Raw genomic sequence first — 24765 nt, forward strand, 5'->3', positions numbered from 1 at the left:
GTAACCCCCCTGCTCCCACCTCCCAGGAGGTGGGCTTTGTTCAGCAGCTGGGACAGCTCCATGAGAGCACACATTTCCCCAGCACCTAGCATGGGCTGCAGGGCGTGCTAAATGCTTTACTTCTAGAACCCACTTACTCCTCGCAAACAGCTCTAGGAGGTAGGAAATGTCATTTCCCCCATTTTACAGAGAAGGAAACAGGAGTTCTGAGAGGCTAAACATTTACACAAGGTCAGACAGCTAGGGAAGTGGTGGGCGGGATGCAAGTTGGGCCGTGGTCCTCTCAAGCCACCTCCCTGCACATCCTGCTGCCACCCTCAAGGCTAACCTCCAGAACATGGGGGATGAAAGTGAGTCACCCCAACTCAGCAATGCCCTGAATCCAGAACCCAAAACTGGAACCGAGAATCTCCCAAGGAAGATGGTATAGTCTTCCTGTGTCCCCCGGATTTCTCACTGGGAGAAATCAACTGACAGCTAGCTGGGGTTTGGAAATGGATGGCCCACTGGCTAGCTCACGTCCTCAAAGGATCACCACCGCGCCTCTCTCTTAGACACACTACTGACGGTGCCTTGTGATTCCTCAGCTGCCAAGGGTGTCAGGGGCAGGGAGGCCTGAACAGATACCCCATGACCCGGCGCGATCAAAAGGCTAATGCGAGGGGCGTGGCTGGAATGTAGGACAGATGCTGGTACATATTTTATCTGCTATCTGAGGTTACATTTAACTTCCTGTGGACATCTGTGCTCTCAGCCAAGAGTGACATAAATCACCTACAGGGTGACTGCTCTAGATCTCTAACAGGAATGGAAATAGAGTGGACAAGCCATTTGGGCAGGAGGCGAACATCAGGCACAGAGCCCTCTGGGACCCAGCCGCCTGCTGCCAGGGTGAGCCACATGCCTCCCTGTGCTATCGCACAGACACCCAGAGCAGAGGGTGTGCTCACCGCAGCTGGCTTCAACGCATTCTCAAAATGCTTGCTTCTGCCTCACAGGGCCTGAGCCTCCTTCTGTCTCCTTCCTTGGATCTGCAAATCCCCCTTGGTGCACAGTGGGCACTGGGGGTAGCAGGGAAACTGATTAACTGAGAAGCCGAGTAGGCAAGGGGCCTCCAGACTCTGCAGCTTTGCTTCCCCACCTTCAGGGCAGACACAGGCCCTGCTCCACAGCGATGTCTGAGGGTCGAGAAGGTGGGAGGCTCCCTCACCCCCACACGGACAGCTCCACCGCGCAGCACCCTCAACTCCTGGGCCTCCCTGCCTTCTCCTCCCATGCACTACTGGCCTGCCCCCCACGTCCCTTTCTGGCTCTGCACTTCTCAGGAACACCCCCCCACCACCACATTCCAGCAAAAGGAATTTCCTTTCTGAAAGTCCACTTCTCACAACAGCCCTCGCTGGAATTCCAGCCTTCCCGGGAAGTCACATGAAAACCGGTCACTCCTGTGACGTACACGTGCCGGCCATAGCCGCATGACAATGGGAAAAAACTCCTACATTTCAGACATTCTTTCCTCTCGGTGGGGGATGGTTCATGCATGCTCAGCCATTCACTCAACAAATACCGGTTGAATGCGCCTCTCCCTTCCGCGCGGTCACCCCACAGACCTGCTTCCACTGGCGGTAGGTGGAGAATTCCTGGGAGGGGATGAAGACACTGAGCTTGAAGATGGACTTCAGCTCGGCGGGGAGCCCCTTGGACTCAAAGTACTGGAACTCGGTCTGGGCCTCCCCGATGACCGGCACGTACAGGCACAGACAGAGCATGCTGGCGGCCTGCTGGGTGCTCCGCTGCCCTCACCACCGGGAGCAAGTTCCCTAAATGCTGGCGGTCCCGGGAAACTTGCATAAGACAAGCCCGGCCTCAGCTGTCATTGGCTGCTTAAGCCCTGCCCTTTTACTTAATTGAAAAAAGAAAAAAGCCCTCCCACGGCAAGTCCTGCCAACAGCCAATGAACACAGAGCCCGGGGGAGAAGGTGGCATCAGGTTGCTCAAGTGAGAGGCACAAAGATCAGGGCTTACGTCACCGCTCCCTCCCTGCAGTTAACTCTTGGAGAAGAGGCTGCATGGCGAGTTGTGCCCGCCTGGGTACCAAGTACAGAGCCCAAACAAACCTTCACCCTCTGGCGGCCAACCCCTCCAAATGAACAAACAGCCTATGACTGCTTTCACACAAGGTCCCCAAACGTGTCACACATCAGTTTTCTCCTTTTAGTAAATCATTCCCAACTGAAAAATCAGTAGATGGAGAGAGACAGAGCTGATTGCCACTGCAAACGGGCCCAGTTCAGCTGTGAGGATAGGAGGCTGAGGGGTGGCTGAGAGCCAGGTGCCTAGCCACCCTGGAAAGTGGACCCCCCCATGGGCCCATGTATCCCGCAGGGGAGCTGCCCTGGCCACCCATGGCTCCAGGCACAGTTCTAGCTGGCTCCTGCTCCAGGGAACCTGCAGCCCTCCACAGCCCACATTGCATTGAATCCTCTTCCAGGCCATTCTGCAATGTGAGCACCAGCCTTCTCCTAGGGGCCCCAGAGTGCCCAGGAGCTGACATGATGGCGTTGGGAAGAGGACACCAAGCCCGAAGGACTCCCCAGAAGCATCAATCTGGGGTCAGTCGAGGCCTCACGAGACCCACAGTCTTTAACGCCCACATCTGCTCAGAACACGTAGGAGCCCAGTCTTAGTCACAGCTAGAACTTTGCTGTTCAACACAGAAGCTTTTTAAATGTAAAGTCATAGCCAGGCGTGGTGGCGCACGCCTGTAATCCTAGCTACTGGGGAGGCTGAGGCACGAGAATCGCCTGAACCCAGGAGGCAGAGGTTGTAATGAGCCAGGATTGTGCCACTGCACTCCAGCCTGGGCGACAGAGTGAAACCATGTCTCAAACAAAAAAGTTAATTCATTAAAATGACATGAAATTACTAACTCAGTTCCCCAGGATAGCCACACGTAGTCACCGGGCATTTCTGCCACCACGGAAACTTCACTGGGCAACACAGCTCGAGAACGACCCTTTCAGGGCAGGACGATCCTCTGCAGGCCAGCCTGAATTCTCCACTCATTCCTTCCCCACAGATTCGTGCTGCGGAGGAAGAGACCACGTCACCAAGATGAGAACAGGCTCAGTCTCACCCTTGTTTCTCCTACAGCGCGCCACTTCCTAATATAGACCATATCTTCCCACTACCGGGATGGATAAAAATGGATAGTTATTACTTGGGGATCACAGAAGTAAAAGGACTTTTTAATGCACTAAAAAGCTTGTTGTTAGCTCATAAAGAGGGTGTTACAAGATGTTGATACTTACACACAACATTATGAAACAGAGATTATGACAAGTGATATGACACTTGGGCCCTTCTAACAGAGATCTAATAACGAGTCTGTGAGAACAGGTCTTGGGCTACCCTAGTGACGGATCCTATGAGGTCGCACTGGATTATCCAGGCAGATTCCTGCTCAGCCTCCGCTAAATCCATGACACTCAGCTATCTCTTAAGCTGCCCAATCCAGAATGTTCTGCCTTGGGCTATTTTAACATGCATCTTATCTCTACCACCAGGGTCCTTGAAGGTAGAAGGCTCTTGCTTCAAACCCTTGGACCTCCTTGTCTGGAACCGCCCTCTTGCCTTGATCAAATACGGTGCTTCATGAACAGCTTCTAAATGAGTGAATTAGCTCAGGTGGCCTCTAAGACCTCAAGAAACAAACTCATAACCATGCTTGATGAAGGCCTATTTTTCTGAGCATCTGCAAATAGAGTTGTCAGGGCATTATACTCAAATGAACAGGATAATGTATCATTATTATTATTATTTTTGAGACAGACTCTCACTCTGTCACCCAGGCTGGAGTGCAGTGGCATGATCTTGGCTTACTGCAACCTCTGCCTCCCAGGTTCAAGCGATTCTTGTGCCTCAGCCTCCTGAGTGGTTGAGATTACAGGCGCCTACCACCACGCCTGGCTGATTTTTGTATTTTTAGTAGAGACTAGGTTTTACCATGTTGGCCAGGCTGGTCTCCAACTCCTGGCCTCAAGTGATCTGCCTGCCTCGGCCTCCCAAAGTGCTAGGATTACAGGTATGAGCCACTGCACATAGCCTCTATTATTTTATTTTAAAGGAAGTTCACATTTATAAATAAAAGCTGAACCTTAAAGTGCTGGTCTTTAGGAATGTTCACTCTACTTTATAAAATGAGATGTTGCCCTATTAAAAAAAAAATGCTGGTCTTCTTCTTTTGTTAAATTATTGTTTGCTTCTGAAACTAAATTATAAAGATCTGTTGAATATCTCATTTTAGTGATGACTGCAGTCATTCTAATATAAAAAAGCAAATATTTTGACTGAATAAGTTCAATTGGAGATTTCATTTTCTATTAAAGTATATTTTAAAAATAATTATGGCACATATTACTGTACCATTGAGTTTTATAATGTATTTAACAAAAGAAATCTGAGAAGAGATTTGAAAATGATACTAAATAAAAGTGAAACCTGTATTCTTCTTTTTTCTTTCCTAAGATGGAGTCTTGCTCTGTCACCCAGGCTGGAGTGCAGTGGTGCGATCTCGGCTCACTACAACCTCCACCTCCTGGGTTCAAGTGATTCTCCTGCCTCAGCCTCCCGAGTATCTGGGACTACAGGTGCCCACCAGCACACCTGGCTAATTTTTAAAAGGGTTCTAACTTATTTGCTGCTGTGACTGAGTCTCATGGAATGTCTTCATTGGATAAACTTCAATTGGCGTTTGCTTATTTAAATCATCCATCCTACTGAGTTTCACAGGTAACTCAGGACTCCATGTTCATATAAAAATGGAGAGTTCTACCCAAGTAAGCCCATCTCTAGGTGCTAGTGTCCAGGACAACTGCTCTATTCCTGGAACTGCAGACTGTGGGGGCCCAGAGGGGCTCTGGGATCATCGCTTAATCTCTGAGTTGAGCAAACAGGCCTGGGAGAGGTGACCTGATTTGCCCAATTCCCAAAGCCTGTCAAGGGCAGGGCAGGGCCTTGCACCCAGGATTCTTGTTACAACATCCACTTCAAACAGCACCCAAAACAGATTGTAGTATTCAGTTCCTAAAGGATGCTGGTAAGCCAGACACTGGGAATGACTGTAGGTGATACCTCATACTGGAAGGTGGCAGGTGTGTGGGAAAGGTGTAACTTGAGCAAGTTGAGCCCTAGCTAAATACAGCCAAAAACGGTGTTTGTGTAACAGCTTCTGAATGCCTCTATGAGAACTAGATTATGGAGGAACTAAAGCAGGCCTCGGGTTTCAGCCCCGATGCTTCACACCGGCCTTCTTGACATGCCAAGATCTGGGCACAACGCGCATTGTGTGCGATGCCTCTCTGCCCTTTATTATTCTGACTTTGTGGCATAGACCCTCATCTGTTTCAGCTCCTCCAATGTCCATTCCTATGACTAGTATTCAGAAACAGTGACAGCAACACTAGGTCCCTTAGGATCAGTGGCATCAGATTGCAATTAATCTATAAAGTCGCAGTTCCTCTCCTGAGCATCTTCTCACAGCAAATCTGCCAATGCCACCAAAAGCTTTCCTTGTTCTGCCACTATGTTACATGCCAGAAGAAAGCAGGTGCTTCAGGTAAAGGCCGGAATACCATGAATAAGAACAGGGCAGGTACAGTGCCTCTGGGAGTGTAGCATTAGGTCAGAAAGTTCCTCTCCCCTCCTCTGCAATGACTCAGACTGAGCCAGAAATATTAATATGAGGAAGCTTTGCCAGCATCCAGCCGCTCAAGCCCCACCCACCCTTAAGGCTCTCAAACCTCATTGGCGGCTGTGGCCACAGTGTCATTTGATGATCAGGTTGCCATGACAGCCTAGTGTAGCTGGTTTCCAATGAAACCTGCCTACACTTGGCAGTTACACACACAATGAGCAAAATTCTCTGTGCTTCCGAGAAGACAGCCCCTCAGGATTTGAAAGCTTGAAAGCCGCTGAGGGCACCTCCCACTCCAGAGTAATGGCTTTCTTCTCCAACTGAAGATTAACTGTAAGACAAAGATAAAGGGAAAAACTGGAACAGTTCCTAGAATAAAAGCTTGCAGGAACCTGACTCACTAGCAGACATATTTAAACAGGGGAAGTGAGAGCAAAACAAAGTAGTGCTTCTGGGACACTGAGAAGCCCGAGAACCAAAGTGAACTTTTCTTTTTTTCTTTTAAACAGTCTTGCTCCGTCACCCAGGCTGGAGTGCAGCAGCACAATCGTGGCTCACTGCAACCTCCGCCTCCTGGATTCAAGCAATTCTTCTGTCTCAGCCTCCCGAGTAGCTGGGACTACAGGCGCACGCCACCACGCCCAGCTAATTTTTGTATTTTTAGTGGAGACGGGGTTTCACCATATTGGCCAGGCTGGTCTCGAACTCCTGACCTCGTGATCCATCCATCTTGGACTCCCAAAGTGCTGGGATTACACGCATGAGCCACTGCGCCTGGCCTAAAGTGAACTTTTCAAAAATGTTTCCAAAACATTCTAGAGGTCCTTTTTGTGATTCGGTGAGGCCAGCCCCAACCCCAATCAGCCAGTGATCACAAACCCCAAACACCTTCGGAGCACTGTTCTGGAAAAGGATGCGGGCTGCATCCATGTTCCTGTTACTCCAGTTCTTGGTCTATCTGCTTTGAGAGTCTATGCTTCCCAGATGTGCTTTCTCTCTGGCTTCAAGCCCAACCAGCTGCTCCATATCCCACTTGGGGCTCCCCCCAGTTTGCAGCCAGCTGAACTGTCTCTCTTTTGGGGATCAGCCAGTAAAAGGTGTGGCTCTCTTGATTCTGCAGGCCAGGAAGTAAGCTGTTCAGAACAGACAGTCCTATCCTGAGGTAGCCCCTGGGGGGAGAGCTGGCAAGGGGGTATTGTATGATGCTGAAAAATAGAGCAGTTAACTGCTAAAGACAAAAATAGGTGATTTTAAAAGGCAGCCGGCCATTCGAGGTAGTAATAAGGCAAGCAGGTCTATAGATAAAAGTTCCTCACAAAGCTAGTGCCACAGCTATTCCAATCTTGTCTAAAACAATCAAAAGGTACAAAGTGACACCCTCTCTTTGCATATTAAGCACGCACATCTCAGGCATAACAGACTCTGAGAGACCCGCTGCTTTGCTCAGAAGGAACCCATCAAAGACGAAGACTTCTCCCCAGAGCCCACATGACTGCGTTATTACATCAAAAGTCCCTAGTAGCAAAGGCAAAATGAACTTTCATTTCTTAAATGTAGCAATTCATCTTAACATTTCTGTGGTATCTACAATGTGCCAAACAGGGCAGAATCTCCTTTTCTTCTCTGATTTTTATCCTGAGTAAAAAGATTCAAAATAACCAAAGCTCAGGAGGTGAACAAGGTCACTCCTACGGCAGGGAGGAGAAATCTGAGCCAAATGGCCATTTCCTTTCTAATACTGAGCACTCCATTAGTCTCCTTAAAAACTGCTTTCCTAAGGGGAAAACGAGGCAGCACAGGACAAGGATTTGGGGGTGAAATCTCAGTTCCACCTCTCTTTAATTGTTTAACCCTGGGCAAAGAATGTAACCGTTCTGTACCTCAGTTTCTTCCTCTACGAAATGGGGATACTACCACTTACCTTGGCTCTTGTGAGGATGGGAACCCACGCTCTAGGCTCAGGAGGGATGAAAGACCCCACAGTTGGCAGACCCGCAGTGGCCGCAGTCATTTCCAGAGGGGCACCAGCCTCTGCGCCTCATTGACTCCAGCCTCTCCTCGGACCCAGTCTCACGCCTTCACTCTTCCTCCCAGACCCAAAGGAGAGATGGACCCAGGCAAGGGGACTGTGACCTTCAGGATGCCAAGACCACCCCCACAGCTCCAAGCAACTGGGTTCCATGGTCGAGGCGCACTCTCCTGCCCCTTTAGCTTCGCCCTTCCTGAGCTGTTCAGATAAGCTAAGGCACACTTTCACAGTCTGCCCCTCACTTTCAAATGGCTTTCTTCAGCCAAACTAACAAACCCTAAGGCAAATCTATCGCAACCTTCCTTCCCTCAACAGCCACACTGGGGTGCTTGCAGTGGGTAATGCAGCTTTCACAGGGGCCACAGAAAGATTTTAGATTGAATTTGTGGGCTTCCTCATTGCCTACCACTTCTCCCTGAACCCCAAACTAACGTTGCGAGTTCTCCCTTCCTCCCCACACTCGTTTTTTCCCCAGGAAAATGATCCCAGACCAGGCCCTAAACTAGGAGGTCCTCTTGAGGCCAACATTACCTTAGGAAACTGCTCTGCAGGTCCAACCACCAGCAAAATGGTGGGTCTTTTTTCCGTGGCCTCAGCCCTTCCATCCTGTTTCCCCAAAAAGCTTGCCATCTGGTCTCTCCGGGCAGGGGCTGGGGTGCCTCTGACTTGATGATCGTCCCCCTCTCTGGAGCCTTGGCACCCAGCCCTAGGGAAAAAGCTAGCTAGGAAATGCCACAGCATCTGCAACATCACGGTCTCCTCCAAACGCCTCCGATGGTGACTGTTCACTTTTGAGGGATGTGACCACAATACCAAGGCTCTCTGGCTACACAGCTGCTGGGAAGACTGGCCTGGGAGTTCTCAGGCTGGAAGCTCTGTATGCAGGGGCGGTTTCCTGCTTTTTCAAATGTGCTAGCACTGCTGTCGTGCCCGGCCTGAGAAGTAGCTTACTCTAAGGAGCCTTGCCGGGCTGCCGGCAGTAAGGAGAAAGCAGCTGGAGCTTCTTCAATAAAAACTCACTTCTGCAGGTGATGGTGAGCAAACGTTTGGCTTTTTAAAAAAAAAAAAGGAAAACGCAACAGCCAAGCAGACCACTCCCGGAGGCAGCAAGCAACTTCGAGCTCCCAGTTATTCAGCTGTCCTCGCTCATCACCCAAGCCGAGGACCTGAGCATCCAGTCTGCATTCTCACTGCAGCAGAGCCCGGCCAATCACCTCTGCCGACACTACCAAGTTCATTATCCCTACCAGCACCAGCCCTCCAATCACAGGCAGCTGACTGCCTGCATGAAGCCCGGCAATTCTGCAGGGAGGTGCGGACTCAAGCTCCAGATGAGGCTCAGCTTACAGAATCCACTCTGAGCCGGCTCCTTAGCAAAAGTAACTCCCTGCCCTCCACCCGGGTTGCTTCCAGAAGGCATTCACCAAGTGCAACACCATCAACAGTCCTTGGCAGCATGTCCTAAGAGCATTCTAGAAACATTTTTCCTTGTTTCAAGATCCAGTTTTCTCCAACAGAGCACACGCCATACCACAGCAGCTACTTCTGCTGCGTCTCCCTCCAGAATATGAGCTGCCTGGGGGCAGGGACCGAGTCACAAACCTTTCTACCCCTAGGACCAGGCACAGATCAAGTCTGTAGACTGAATTGAGTACAAGGTCATAAATAAAAAGGAATTAATCTTTGGTCATTTGTTTCTTAGTTTACTAACAGATAAATGCACCGGCTACTGTCATCCCTCACTGAGGTGACCCTCTGATAGTGTTCACAACCTTTATTGATTGATTGATTGAGTTGGAGTCTCACTCTGTCATCCAGGCTGGAGTACAGTGGGTCACTCTCGGCTCAACGCAACCTCCACCTCCCAGGTTCAAGCGAATTCTCCTGGCTCAGCCTCCCGAGTACCTGGGATTACAGGCACCCACCACCATGCCTGGCTAATGTTTGTATTTTTAGTAGAGACGGGGTTTCACCATGTTGGCCAGGCTGGTCTCAAACTCCTGACCTCAAGTGATCCACCCATCCTGGCCTCCCAAAGTGCTGGGATTACAGGCGCGAGCCACTGTGCATGGCCCCACAACCATTATTTTCAAAATACAAACACAAGGCTGGATGTGGTGGCTCACGCCTATAATCCCAGCACTTTGGGAGGCCAAGGCAGGCGGAGTTCAAGACCAGCCTGGCCAACATGGTGAAACCCCGTCTCTACTAAAAATAGAAAAATTAGCCAGTCATGGTGGCAGGCGCCTGTAATCCCAGCTACTTGGGAGGCTGAGGCAGGAGAATCACTTGAATCCAGGAGGCGGAGATTGCAGTGAGCCAAGATCGCACCATTGCACTCCAGCCTGGGCAACAAGAGCGAAATTCCATCTCAAAAACAAAAAAACAAACAAAAAAACAACTTGTTAAAAGACAAAGTATAGAAGAAAGGGGATTGTGTGCTGCCATTTATTCCTAGCTTTTATTTGTGAAGACGGCCTCTGGAAAGACAATCAAATTGAAGAGAGGGTGTGGGGCAGGGAGGACACTTGGAGCTTTGAGAGGAGAAAGGCAGTTGAGAGACGTGTTTTCAACCAAACATCCTCTTATATCTTGCGAAACTGAACCATAAGCATATATGACCCAGGCATACACACATACACATGTAAATAAAACAATTATTGAAAAAGAAGGCTGAGCGCAATGGCTCACACCTGTAATTCCAGTACTTTGGGAGATGGAGGTGGGCCGACTGCCTGAGCCCATGAGTCTGAGCCCAGCCTGGGCAATGTGGAGAAACCTGCCTCTACAAAAAGTAAAAAAAAATAGCCAGGCATCGTGGTACGTGCTGTAGTCCCAGCTACTCAGGAGGCTGAGAGGTGGAAGGATCACTTGAGTGTGGGTGGTCAAGGCGGCAGTGAGCCATCATTGCGCCACTGCAGTCCAGCCTGGGTGAGAGTGAGACCCTGTCTCAAAAAAAAAAAAAAAAAAAAAAGAAGACAATCCAGAGAGAAAGTAAGATGGTTGAGATGGGGTCCTAAGGCTTGTTCTGAAAGCTGAAGGAGCCTGTATCAGTTGCCCTCTCACTACATAAACAGAACTTCTCCAGAAGCAGTTTTGCATGTTGATTAACTGCACAGTCTCTGGAGCCAGACCCCAAATTCCAATCTTGACCATCACTTATTAGCTGTGTAATCTTGGCTAAGATACTTCAGCTCTCTGTGCTTCACTATCCTTATGTGCAAAATGGAGTTAGTACTTCATAGAATTGGTTAAAGACTAAATTAGAGAATATATCAAGCTCTTAGGACAGTACATGGAGCTATTAGCTATTTTATTATTATTATCTACAAAATGATCGTGAGTCATGCAACTAGGTCATTTTAATACTAAAGAAGAGCCAGTCCACAGCCAAAAACCCTAAGTAAATAAAAATCCTTTGGCCAGGAGTGGTGGTTCACGTCTGTAATCCCAGCACTTTTGGGAGGCCAAGGCAGGTCTTTTGAGTCCAGAGTTTGAGACCAGCATGGCCAACATAATGTGACTCTGTCTCTACAAAAAAATAAAAAATTAGCCGGGCATGGTGGTGTGCACCTGTAGTCCCAGCTACACGGGAGGCTGAGGTGGGAGAATCACCTAAGCCTGGGAAGTGGAAGCTGCAGCCTGGTTGACAGAGTGAGACCCTGTCTCAAAAATAAATAAATAAATCCTTTAATGAATGTGAACCCTGTTTTTAGGCACAGAAAGTCTGGCCAGATGGAGGAGATAGTGATGTTTTGGCCTCCCAAAACATCACTTTTACCGCTTTTTAATTTAATGCACTTCCTCCTACCACAGAACTGAGTTATGAGTTCACGGGCTTCCAGCCAAGATGGGAGTAACAGGGACCAAGTCACCTTCCTGCCTATAACTACAAGTGCAGATAAAACATAAAAAACAATCTTTCCCAGCCACTGGACAACAGGCTAAGGAAACTGATTCCTGAGAAATGTATACAAATGAAGCCAGGAGCGCCTCCCATTGCCCCAGCTTCCTGCCTGGAGCTTCCAGTCTACGCGCAGAGCAGAGAAGCCAGATGGAACCCAGCAGCCTCCTGATGTTCAAGAGATGGGGCTGGGAGGCTGGGGAGGCCAGGCCAGGGCAGCTGGAGTGTGCCAGACAGAGCACCGGAGAGGAGAGAGCTGCAGAGAGAGTGAGCTCCCCCAAGGGTCCCCAGGGAGTCACAGCGCATGGGTGGGAGGAACCTACCTGAGCAAGGGAAAAGAACCATCCCAAAGGATCACAGGGCTAGGAATAGTTCCCGTTCCCGTCAGCCAGAGTGGAAAACCTCAGAATACAGGGAGGCTCAGAAAGAGTGCTCAGAGGGTTTTGCCTCTACAGTGAGGCAAAGCCAGCCCTAGGCTAAGTGCTGTCCTTGTTCCACCCAACAAAGCAAGCCCTGCAAGGGTCAAACTACTCCAAGAAAAAGCTCAAGAATATTCATAGGAATACACTAATAACCAGCACCCAAGAGGGTAAAATCCAGTAAAAAATGAATAGGAACTACAAAGAAGCAGGAAAAGATGACCCATAATGAGGACAGAAATCAATAGAGATTGAGCAGAAATGACAAGTATGATAGACTTAGTACACAGGGACATTCAAAATTATCATAATTGTACTTCCTATGCACAAGAAAGTAAGGGAAAGATCAAGTGTGTCAAGTAGAAACTCTGCAGATTAAAAAGCCCCACCTCAAACTCTAGGCAAAAACTACAATGTCTCAGATGAAAAATGGTTTTAACAGATCAGACACTACAGAAGAAAATATTAATAAACTTGAAGACACAGCAATAGAAACTTCCTAAAACACAGAGGAAACAAAACAAACAGAGCATTGGTGAGCGGTGGGATGATCCAAACAGGTTAACACCCATAGCTGGAGTCCATGAAGGAGGGGGCTGAAAAAATAATTTAAAGAAACAATGGCCAAATATTTCTCCAAATTTATTAAAAGCTACAGATCTACAAATCTAAGATGCTCAACAAACCCTAAGCACAAGAAACATCGAAAAAACTAACTCCGGCACATCACAACTAAATTTCGGAACACCAGGGATAAAGAGGAAATCTTAAAAGCAGACAGAGAAAACAAGACCCATTACATACAGATAAGAATGACTGGGTTCCAGCCAGGCGTAGTGGCTCATGCCTGTAATCCCAGCACTTCGGGAGGCCGAGGCGGGCGGATTACATGAGGTCGGGAGTTTGAGACCAGCCTCACCAACAGGGAGAAACCCTGTCTCTACTAAAAATACAAATTAGCCGGGTGTGGTGGTGCATGCCTATAATCCCAGCTACTCCGGAGGCTGAGGCAGACGAATTGCTTGAACCTGGGAGGTGGAGGTTGTGGTGAGCTGAGATCGCGCCATTGCACTCCAGCCTGGGCAACAAGGGCAAAACTCCGTCTCAAAAAAAAAAAAAAAAAAAAATTAGCCAAGTATAGTGGCTCACACCCTGTAGTCCTACATACTCGGGTGGGTAAGGCAGGAGGATCGCTTGAGCCCACAAGTTCAAGGTTGCAGTGAGATATGATCACACCACACATTCTAGCCTGGGCAACAGAGTGAGATCTTGTCTAAAAAAAAAAAAAAAAAAAAAAACCCCAAACACCCAACTTGACCACACTGACATTTACAAAATACTCCACCCAACAACAGCATAATACACATTCTTTTCAAGTGCACTCAGAACATATTCTACCCATAAAACAAGTCTCGATCACTTTCAAAGGATTCAACTCATACAAAGTATGTACTTTGACCACAGTGGAATTAAATTGGAAAAAAATGACAGGTATGCACCTTAGTTCCTGCTACTAGGGAAGATGAGGTGGGAGGATTGCTTGAGGCCAAGAGTTCAAGACCAGCCTGGGCAACATAGCAAAATCCAGTCTCTTAAAAAAAAAAAGATATTTGGAAAATACCTAAATATTTGGAAATTACATAATACAACTGTAAATGATTCACGTGATATGTCAAAGAAGAAATCAAAAAGGAAATTAGAAAGTATTTTGAATGGTGAGAAAGCACAATGTATTAAAATTTGTAGGATGCAGCCGCAGCAGTACTTAGAAGGAAATACCTATATTAGAAAAGAAAGGTCTCAAAATCAGTGACTTCAGCTTCCACCTTAAGAGATCAGAAAAGAACAAATTAAACGCAAAGCAAGCAGAAGAAAAAAAATAACAAACTAGGTGTTAGCGATCATGCCTTATTTTTCTTAAACTTCCCTAGACCAGCACCTAAGGCAGGAATCGATGGAAATGTGTTCAATTGCATACCTTGCCTATATGTATTTAAATATATATATTGCATATATGCAAAGATAGGGTCTTGCTATGTTGCCCAGGCTGGTCTTGAACTCCTGGGCTCAAGTGATCCTCCCATCTTGGCCTCCTCACCTTGGATTACAGATGTGAGCCACCACACCTGTTCCAATTCTTTTTTTTTTTTTTTTTTTTTGAGACAGAGTTTTCTTCTGTTGCCCAGGCTGGAGTGCGGTGGTGTGATCTTGGTTCACTACAACCTCCACCTCCTGGCTTCAAGTGATTCTCCTGCCTCAGCCTCCCGAGTAGCTGGGACTACAGGCGCCCGCCACCACACCCAGCTAATTTTTATATTTTTAGTAGAGATGGGGGTTTCACCATGTTGGCCAGGATGGTCTTGAACTCCCGACCTCAAGTGATCCTCCCACCTCGGCCTCCCAAAGTGCTGGGATTACAGGTATGAGCCACTGTGCCCGGCCCAATATATATATTTTTAAACATTTTTCTTGCGTCTTTGATTTCCTTGTAGGTTCATACAGTACATTTCTTTCCTTTCACATCTAGCTTTCTTGGGTAGGATGAATCACCCATATCCAGGGATAGACTGCCAAGTGTAACCCTCTTGTAAAAGTAGCTTATAAACATCAATAGAACCTAGTTAGGAGGAGGATAATACCTGCAGAAATAACCACTGTTCTAAGAATCTAGACAATAGAGGCTGATGGTGTCAATGAAAAGAATCAAATTCTGTAATATATTTAAAGAGGTTTATTGTGGGCCAAATATAAGTGACCAAGGCCCATGATACAGCCCCAGGAGGTCCTAAGAACATGAGCCCAAGGTGGCTGGGTGACAGGTTGATTTATACATTTTATGGGGACAGAAGTTACAAGAAAACATTAGTCAATACATGTAAGGTGTACATTGGTTCAGCCCGGTAAGGTGGGACAACTTGAAGGCGGGGGCTTCCAGATCATAGGTGGGTTCAAAGATTTTCTGATGGGAAATTGGGGTTGAAAGGGTTATTATCTAAAGAACTGGAATCAATAAAAAGGAGTGTTAGGCTAGGCGCGGTGGCTCACGCCTGTAATCCCAGCACTTTGAGAGGCCGAGGTGGGCGCCTGTAATCCCAGCTACTCCAGAGGCTGAAGCAGGAGAATCTCTTGAACCCAGGAGGCGGAGGTTGCAGTGAGCCGAGATCGCGCCACTGCACTCCAGCCTGGGCAACAGAGTGAGACTGTATAAAAAAAAAATCTGTTTTAATGTTAATGCTGGTCGGTTGTGCCTGAATTGCAGAGAGGAGCGTATAATTAGGCATGTCCCTCCCTTCCCATCATGGCCTGAATTAGTTTTTCGCGTTTACTTGGAATGCCCTTAGCCCACTGAGGTCCATTCAGTTGGTTGGTGGGGCTTAGAATCGGTACTTTTCAGAGAACAGTAATGGAATACACCTCTAGAGGGAAGTAGTGAGTTGAATCATGGGCACTTGACTTATTCCAAATTACCCTGATAAAATGCCCAGAGTATAAAGGCGCCTGGAGCACCACACACAAAGACAATTGGAGATTCCCAAGGGAGTCTTAGAAGAATAACGCAGAAAGCGAGTTCTCAGGACTGACCGACTCCACAGCAATCTCTAAGTCTCATCACCTCCTTGCTTAACTGCCCAGTACCTATCTTTAGAAATATTAACACTCAGCCGGGCATGGTGGCTCACGCCTGTAATCCCAGCACTTGGGAGGCCGAGGCGGGCGGATCACAGGGTCAGGAGATCGAGACCATCCTGGCTAACATGGTGAAACCCCATCTTTACTAAAAATACAAAAATAAAAAATTAGCCGGGCGTGGTGGCGGGCACCTGTAGTCCCAGCTACTCGGGATGCTGAGGCAGGAGAATGGTGTGAGCCCGGGAGGTGGAGCTTGCAGTGAGCGGAGATCGCGCCACTGCACTCCAGCCTAGGCGACAGAGCAAGACTTCATCTCAAAAAAAAAAAAAAAAAAAGAAAGAAAGAAAAAAAAAGAAATATTAACACTCAGAAGCCATGAGAGAGAAGAGTATTAATGCTTTTCAGAAAGTTAACAGATGAAGCGAGATTTTATTTGACAGAAAGTCGGAATGATTAGGCTGATTGATTTGATGAGGACTGGCACAGCCAATATGGTCATATAGAAGGCCTTTTCCATAAATTAAATGAGTCAAATATGCGGCTCTAAGATTTTGGCCAAAACCAGAACCCAAACCAAAACCAAAACCAACAAAAAAAAACTTTTTTTGCCGGGCGCGGTGGCTCACGCCTGTAATCCCAGCACTTTGGGAGGCCGAGGCGGGCGGATCACGAGGTCAGGAGATCGAGACCATCCTGGCTAACACGGTGAAACCCCGTCTCTACTAAAAATACAAAAAAAAAAAAAATTAGCCGGGCGAGGTGGCAGGCGCCTGTAGTCCCAGCTACAAGGGAGGCTGAGGCAGGAGAATGGCGTGAACCCCGGGGGGCGGAGCCTGCAGTGAGCCGAGATCGCGCCACTGCACTCCAGCCTGGGTGAAAGAGCGAGACTCCGTCTCAAAAAAAAAAACAAAAAAAAAAAAAAACTTTTTTTTTTTTTTTGAGACGGAGTCTCACTCTGTCACCTAGGCTGGAGTGCAATGGCACTATCTCGGCTCACGGCAACCTCCACCTCCCGGGTTCAAGCGATTCTTCTGCCTCAGCCTCCTGAGTAGCTGGGACTACAGGCGCCCGCCACCATGCCCAGCTAATTTTTGTATTTTTTGTAGAGATAGTTTCGCCATGTTGGCCAGGCTGGTCTTGAACTCCTGACCTTGTGATCCGCCCACCTCAGCCTCCCAACATGCTGGGATTACAGGCTGAGCCACTGCGCCCGGCCTCAAACAAAAACATTTAAAGCAGATGTACAGGCCGGGCACAGTGTCTCACACCTGTAATCCCAGCACTTTGGAGGCCGAGGTGGGTGGATCACCTGAGGTCAGGAGTTGGAGACCAGCCTGGCCAACATGGTGAAACTCCGTCTCTACTAAAAATACAAAAATTAGCCGGGCGTGGTGATCCTAGCTACTTGGGAGGTTGAGGCAGAAGAATACCTTGAATCCGGGAGGCGGAGGTTGCAGTGAGCCAAGATTGCGCCACTGCACTCTAGCCTGGGCAACAGAGCGAGACTGTCTTAAAATAAAATAAAATAAAAATAATAAAGCAGATGTACAAAATGTGCAAGGGGATATGCTGTTTTCTTTTTTCTTTTTGAGACGGAGTCTTGCTCTGTCGCCCAGGCTGGAGTGCAGTGGCGCGATCTTGGCTCACTGCAAGCTCCACCTCCCAGGTTCACGCCATTCTCCTGCCTCAGCCTCCCGAGTAGCTGGGACTACAGGCGCCCACCACCACGCCCGGCTAATTTTTTGTATTTTTAGTAGAGACGGGGTTTCACTGTGTTAGCCAGGATGGTCTCGATCTCCTGACCTCATGATCCACCTGCCTCGGCCTCCCAAAGTGCTGGGATTACAGGCGTGAGCCACCGCGCCTGGCTGGATATGCTGTTTTCAAAATTATTTTTGGGTGGTACAGGAGGCAAGAGTTTGAAGACTCTCTTTTATATACTGATATATGGCAGTGCCAGGCTATTCCAGAGGCAGGACTGTAGCAGGTGAACGTCAGTCTCCGCTGGAATGAACCAATCAGCCAACGGAAAAACTCAGCTCCTATGTGCTGCCTGCGCTGTGCGGCTGGAGTTTCAGGCTGTAAGGCAGGACTCTTAAACGCCCACTGGACAATGAAGAGGAGCCACAACTCACCTCATTTGGCACAAATGAAACTAAGGTATGGCAGATGACACAACTGCAATAATGAAAAAAGGAAATCCGTGATCTATTTCCATTTTAGGAAACAGAACCGGAAAATCTAGCTTTGACAAAAACTCCCTAAAGAAAACTCCTGTAACTGTGGAAGGAAAAGAGAAGTCTGGCACGAAAACCCTCAGTCTTGTGGATGGCTTCTGTTTACTCCTGGTGAAAAGCCAGTTCCCCTCGAGGTCCCAAGTTCAAGGTGAATGCATATTAAAGATGTCTTTTTCTTTTCTCTACAAGAAAGTTAGAGGCATACAAATTTACCCAACTCTAAGTGTAGGATTTTAAGATGTAACAAGTCAAGTTCTACAGAAGCAAGAGTCTGCGTGGAAATATGGCATTTCTATTTTATTTTTTTTGAGACAGGGTCTGGCTCTGTCGCCCAGGCTGGAGTGCGGGTGTGATCATGGCTCACTGCAGCCTCAACCTCCCAGGCTCAAGGGATCTTCCCACCTCAACCTCCCAAGTAGCTGGGACCACAGGCATGCCTGGCTAATTTTTTAAAATTTTTTGTAGAGATTGGGTCTCCCTATGTTGCCCAGGCTGGTCTCGAACTCCTGGCCTCAAGCAATCCTCCCACCTCAGCCTCCCAAAGTGCTGGGAGTACAGGCATGAGCCACCATGCCCGGCCTAATTTCTCTTCTTTTTCTGCTCTTATAAGAGCATGATTCTCCTTTAGATTAGACATGTGCACCAGCTGTAAGGAGCAGGGGATGAATATGGTATGGAGGCCAGAATGCGACAACCCAATCACCTAAAATGTTCAAAAAATTTTGAAGCAACCCAACACTAGCCAGTGGGAGCCACACAATTTGTCCATGTGAGCCTACTTGTTGTACCCACCCTGTCCTTATCCCTCCTTTCCTTCTCCCACGTGAAAAAGCAAACCAACAAATTTATTACTAAAGCAACATAAAATGTTTTTAGTTTCTGAAAACTGATATCAGGATTGCACTCACACTGAGATGGTCTGAATCAACACAAACTTAACTCTCACCAGCTGCTTGCTCTGCTTTGCACAAGGACCGCAGGCAGAAGAGAGGTCAAGGGGGTGAAACCCTCCCTGGGCTGCCTTACACGCAGCACAGCTGTTCAGGGTGGGAGGGCAACTGGGTGAATGCCGGCTAATAACTGGTTTAAACCAAGCCAGCTCTCCTAAACAATTCAGAAAAGGAATTCTTTAGCTATAGAACTATCTACCCTTAGATCCTATTTTTCCTTCTTCTACAGGTTAGAGAGGAAGAGACTGGCAAACAAAAATTACACCCAAGACGTGAATGAAAAAAGGAAAAAAGTTAACTGTGTCCATAAATGCATCACTAAGGGGTGCTGAGGAACCTTGTCTTTCTCCCTAATATCCCCCCTACAATGCCTTTATAGGACACTGGACAAATTGCTTAACTTCTCTGGCCTGTAAAATGTGGAGAGTGAACTGAACAACCTTGAAAACGCTCCAGTTCTAGCATTATATGGATTCCAACTCAATCTAGAGGCCTCAACCAAAAGCAACAACAGGGTTTTGGGCAAGTGGGATAGAAAAGGCCAACAATGGCTGGGCGTGGTGGCTCACACCTGTAATCCTAGCACTTTGGGAGGCCGAGGTGGGTGGATCACCTGAGGTCGGGAGTTCGAGACTAGCCTGGCCAACATGGTGAGACCTCATCTCTATTAAAAATACAAAAAAACAATTAGCCGGGCATGGTGGCACATGCCTGTAATCCCAGCTACTCCATGCCTCCATGCACTCCAGCCTGGGCAACGAGAGCAAAACTCCATCTCAAAAAAAAAAAAAAAAGGCCAACAAGGTTGATGAACGTGTGCACCATAGCTGGTTTTAACCAACAGGACCATTCCACTGTGTCCTATCTACTCTACAGATAAGGACTTAACAGACAGTTGGTTCTTTTATTTTTTTTTTTTCAGATGGAGTCTCGCTCTGTCACCCAGGCAGAAGTGCGGTGGCACAATCTAAGCTCACTGCAACCTCCACCTCCTGGGTTTTTTTCTTTTTTCTTTTTTTTTTTTGAGATGGGGTATCACTCTGTCGCCCCGACTGGAGTGCAATGGCATGATCTCGGCTCACTGCAACCTCCTCCTCCCAGGTTCAAGTGATTCACCTGCCTCAGCCTCCCAAAGTGCTGGGATTACAGGCGTAAGCCACCATGCCCGGATCCTCCTGAGTTTTTTTAAGTGATTCTCCTGCCTCAGCCTCCCCAGTAGCTGGGATTACAAGCATGCACCACCAGGACCAGCTAATTTTTTTTTGAGACAGAGTCTCACTCTGTCGCCAGGCTGGAGCACAGTGGCGTGATCTGGGCTGACTGCAACCCGTCTCCCAGGTTCAAGCGATTCTCCTGCCTCAGCCTCCCGAGTAGCTGGGACTACAGGCATGCACCACCATACCCAGCTAATTTTTGTATTTTTAGTAGAGACGGGGTTTCACCATGTTGGCCAGGATGGTCTCAATCTCTTGACCTCGTGATCCGCCCGCCTCGGCCTCCCAAAGTGCTGGGATTACAGGCGTGAGCCACCACGCCTGGCCCCTCCTGGGTTTTTTAAGCAATTCTCTTGCCTCAGCCTTCCCAGTAGCTGGGATTACAGGCATGCGCCACCAGGCCCGGCTAATTTTTTTTTTGTATTTTTAGTAGAGACAAGGTTTCGCCAGTTGGCCAGGCTGGTCTCGAACTCCTGACCTCACGTGATCCACCTGCCTTGGCCTCACAAAGTGCTGGGATTACAGGCGTGAGCCACAATGCCCAGCCAGTTGGTTCTTATTCTTGGTGATCTAAACTACCCCCTCCCCACTAATTTTTTTTTTTTTTTTTTTTTTTGGCATCAGTAGCATTTCAATCAATGGTTTTTGAGAGTCTTCTTACACAATGTAGGCGGTTTTGTGTTTTGGAAGAAGCGTCACATTAGACTCCAGCCAACAGGGAGGGAGGACAGGAGGGAAGGTATGGAGCCAGAGTTTGATGGAACAACATTGAAAGCTTCAGGCACCGGCAGGAACAGGGACAGCCACCTCTCCAGTTTCCCCATTGACCCTGCAGAAAATGAGTCATGATTCATCTCAAACTTCCGGGAAAAGCCAGCCAAGAGCTTAAAGTAGATAAGAAGCTCCTTATGGCCTTCGTTATTCATTTACTTTAAAGGAAGATGCATCTTTAAGACAACAGCTTCTTTTTTTCAGGTGTGGTGTTGAGTCTTTTATATCCCGTATTAGGAACAGCGTACCTATCATTTTAGTCATGGCTTCCTGTGCACCACCAGGGCCTTAAAATGCTGAGATATGCACAGGTATGTCAATGTCATAAACTATGAAAATAAATGTGGCCAAGTTCAGGCTGGTTTCCAGCTCCTGACCTTGAGTGGTCTGCCCGCCTCGGCCTCCCGAGGTGCTGGAACTGCAGACGGGGTCTCGCTCACTCGGTGCTCGGTGTTGCCCGGGCTGGAGTGCAGTGGCGTGGTCTTGGCTCGCTGCAGCCTCCGCCTCCCAGCCGCCTGCCTTGGCCTCCCAGGGTGCTGGGATTGCAGCCTCTGCCCGGCCGCCGTCCCGTCAGGGAGGTGGGGAGCATCTCTGCCCGGCCGCCCATCGTCTGGGATGTGAGGAGCACCTCTGCCCGGCCGCCCCGTCTGGGATGTGAGGAGCGCCTCTGCCCGGCCGCCACCCCGTCTAGGAAGTGAGGAGCGTCTCTGCCTGGCCGCCCATCGTCTAGGATGTGGGGAGTGCCTCTGCCCGGCCGCCGCCCCGTCTGGGAGGTGAGGAGCACCTATGCCCGGCCACCCCGTCTGGGAAGAGGTGAGGAGCGTCTCTGCCCGGCCGCCCCGTCTGGGAAGTGAGGACCGCCTCTGCCCAGCCGCCCATCATCTGGGATGTGAGGAGCGCCTCTGCGCAGCCGCCCCGTCTGGTAAGTGAGGAGCGCCTCTGCCCGGCCGCCCCGTCTGGGAAGTGAGGAGCGCCTCTGCCCGGCCGCCCCGTCTGGGAAGAAGTGAGGAGCGCCTCTGCTCGGCCGCCCCATCTGGGAAGAAGTGAGGAGCGCCTCTGCCCGGCTGCCCATCATCTGGGATGTGAGGAGCGCCTCTGCCCGGCCGCCCCGTCTGGGAAATGAGGAGCGCCTCTGCCCCGCCGCCCTGTCTGGGATGTGAGGAGCGCCTCTGCCCGGCTGCCCCGTCTTGGATGTGAGGAGCGCCTCTGCCCGGCTGCCCCGTCTTGGATGTGAGGAGCGCCTCTGCCCAGCCGACCCGTCTGGGAAGTGAGGAGCGCCTCTGCCCGGCTGCCCATCATCTGGGATGTGAGGAGCGCCTCTGCCCGGCCGCCCCGTCTGGGAAGTGAGGAGCGCCTCTGCCCGGCCGCCCCATTTGGGAAGTGAGGAGCGCCTCTGCCCGGCCGCCCCGTCTGGGAAGAAGTGAGGAGCGCCTCTGCCCGGCCGCCCATCGTCTGGGATGTGAGGAGCGCCTCTGCCCGGCCGCCCCGTCTGGGAAGAAGTGAGGGGCGCCTCTGCCCGGCCGCCCCGTCTGGGAAGAAGTGAGGGGCACCTCTGCCCTGCCGCCCCGTCTGGGAAGAAACGAGGAGCGTCTCTGCCCGGCCGCCCCGTCTGGGAGTTGAGGAGCGTCTCTGCCCGGCCGCCCCGTCTGGGAAGTGAGAAGCACCTCTGCCCGGCCGCCCCATCTGGGAAGAAGTGAGGAGCGCCTCTGCCCGGCCGCCACCCCGTCTGGGAAGTAAGGAGTGTCTCTGCCGGACCACCTCGTCTGGGAAGTGGGGGGCGCCTCTGCCCGGCCACCCCATCTGGGAAGTGGGGGGCGCCTCTGCCCGGCCGCCCATCGTCTGGGAAGTGAGGAGCGCCTCTGCCCGGCCGCCCCATCTGGGAAGAAGTGAGGAGCGCCTCTGCCCGGCCGCCACCCCGTCTAGGAAGTAAGGAGTGTCTCTGCCCGGCCACCTCGTCTGGGAAGTGGGGGGCGCCTCTGCCCGGCCGCCCCATCTGGGATGTGGGGAGCGCCCCTGCATGGCCGCCCCGTCTGGGAGGTCTACCACGGAGGCCAGACGCAATGTGGGGGCTGGACGTGGTGGCTCACGCCTGTGGTCCCAGCACTCTGGGAGGCCAAGGCGGGTTGATCACTTGAGGCTAGGAGTTCGACACCAGCCTGGCCAACATGGCGAAACATATGAAAAATACAACAGACAAACCAACCAACCAACCCAGCGACAACAAAACAAGTCTACCCTGGAGTCATACTCTAATTTTTTCTATTTTCCTCCCTTTCTGATCTTTTATCCCACTTGCTTTTTCTTCCTCTTCCTTCTCCTTCTTCTTTGTCAAATACAGGATTGAGTTATTATCATTGATCCATACAAAGTCCCTCTCTCATTTATTTTCTTTAATTCCCACCCCCATTTCTATTCCCCGTCTTCCTATGTGCAACCTTCCTAATATGTTTGATATGCATCTTTTTGTTTGTATGTATTTTTAGAAAATGTTTATTGTTTTGTGTGCAAAAAAAAAAAAATTAAAAAAAAATATGGCCAAGTTTTAAAGGCAAGTTAAATATCCACAGTCAAAGAAGGAAGGAGGCACTGCAGTGAGCTAAATGGGGCAGAGTCAAAATCCTGGGTTCTGGAACTGGCTTGGCCTCCAAGCAACCCAGCCTCCGAGCCTTATTCCCACTTCTGCAAAGTAATGCTGGTTAGTGAGATAATCTCCAAAGCTTTGAAGTAAGCTCCACTTGAGCTTCCACTTTCACAACTTCAAGGTCAACTCTGTACTTGGGAAAGACGATCCATGGCTTATAAGAGGGCAACAGGCTTGCAAGATAAGGAGGTCCCGTTTCTGTCCAGGGAAAACATGCGGGCCAAAGACATCTTTTTGTGTAGATAGAGTGAGTGACTCTACTACAACTTTTTATTGTTTCTTTGCTCATTTTGATGTCCACAGAGCCCAGGTTTTCCACAGCGGACAACCCCTTCCACACCACGGACGCTTCTCCCTCTCCAGGTTGCTGGGGTGGGGCTATGTCTCCCTGGGTGCCACACACCCTTTAATGCTGATGTCCCCAGGCTTTGCCCTCCCTTGCCTTTCTCTTTTCACCTAAGCAAACTAGGGGCAAAATATAGGTGATTATGACCAATTCTGGGCACCTTATTTTCAAAGAACCAATGGGGAAGTCACTTGGTGAATATGTGCCAGACCCAGTCCCGGGCTCTTTCTATGCTTTATCTAATCTAATTTAACCCACACACCCCCCTTATGCGGTAGGTCCTCATACCAACAAGTTTCTGATAAGGAAACAGACTTGGAGAGGGTGAGTCATTTGTTCAAGGTCACTCAGCTAGCAAGCAGCAGAAGGAACATTTGAACCCAGGTCTCGTACCATACAAATCACCCTTTTTTTTTTTTTTTTTTGAGACAGAGTCTCACTCTGTTGCCCAGGCTGGAGTGCAGTGGCGCAGTCTCGGTTCACTGCAACCTCCAACTCCCAGGTTCAAGCAATTCTCCTGCCTCAGCCTCCCGAGTAGCTGGGATTACAGATGTGTGCCACCATGCTCGGCTAATTTTTGTATCTTTAGTAGAGATGGGGTTGCTACATACATGTTGGCCAGGCTGGTCTCGAACTCCTGACCAGCCTCCCAAAGTGCTGGGATTACAATCATGAGCCACCCATTTAAAGTATACAATTCAGTGGTTCTCAGTATCTTCACAGATACGTGCAACCATCACTCCAGTCAATTTGAGAATATTTCCATCACCTCAAAAAGAAACTTCATCTCTCTTCCTTATCACCTTCCTATCTCTCTACCCGCCAGTACCCCACTCCCAGGTAGGAAAGCACTACTCAATTTTCTGTCTCTGTAGACTTCTCCATTCTGGACTTTCACCTAAATGGATCATACAGTGCATGATCTTTGT

General features: G+C 49.3%; 1 protein-coding gene across 6 annotated transcripts in view; it reads right to left on the reverse strand.

Annotated features, from left to right (window-relative positions):
• Window positions 1-24765, reverse strand: part of SLC25A25 (solute carrier family 25 member 25) — a 41391-nt gene that overhangs the window by 9151 nt on the left and 7475 nt on the right. The window contains exon 1 of one of the 6 annotated variants that reach the window (XM_055270952.2): window positions 8256-8939. The exons of 2 other annotated variants lie outside the window; for them this stretch is intronic. In XM_055270952.2, the coding sequence (XP_055126927.1) occupies window positions 8256-8474 (219 nt within the window). In that variant the 5' untranslated portion in view covers window positions 8475-8939. Of the gene's footprint in view, window positions 1-1610; window positions 2291-8255; window positions 8940-24765 lie in introns of those variants that run through there. 3 more of the 6 variants (XM_055270953.2, XM_055270954.2, XM_055270955.2) reach the window with 3 other exon arrangements.

This window comes from Symphalangus syndactylus, chromosome 3, assembly GCF_028878055.3.
Source record: "Symphalangus syndactylus isolate Jambi chromosome 3, NHGRI_mSymSyn1-v2.1_pri, whole genome shotgun sequence".
In the NCBI taxonomy this organism is placed as follows: Eukaryota; Metazoa; Chordata; class Mammalia; order Primates; family Hylobatidae; genus Symphalangus; species Symphalangus syndactylus.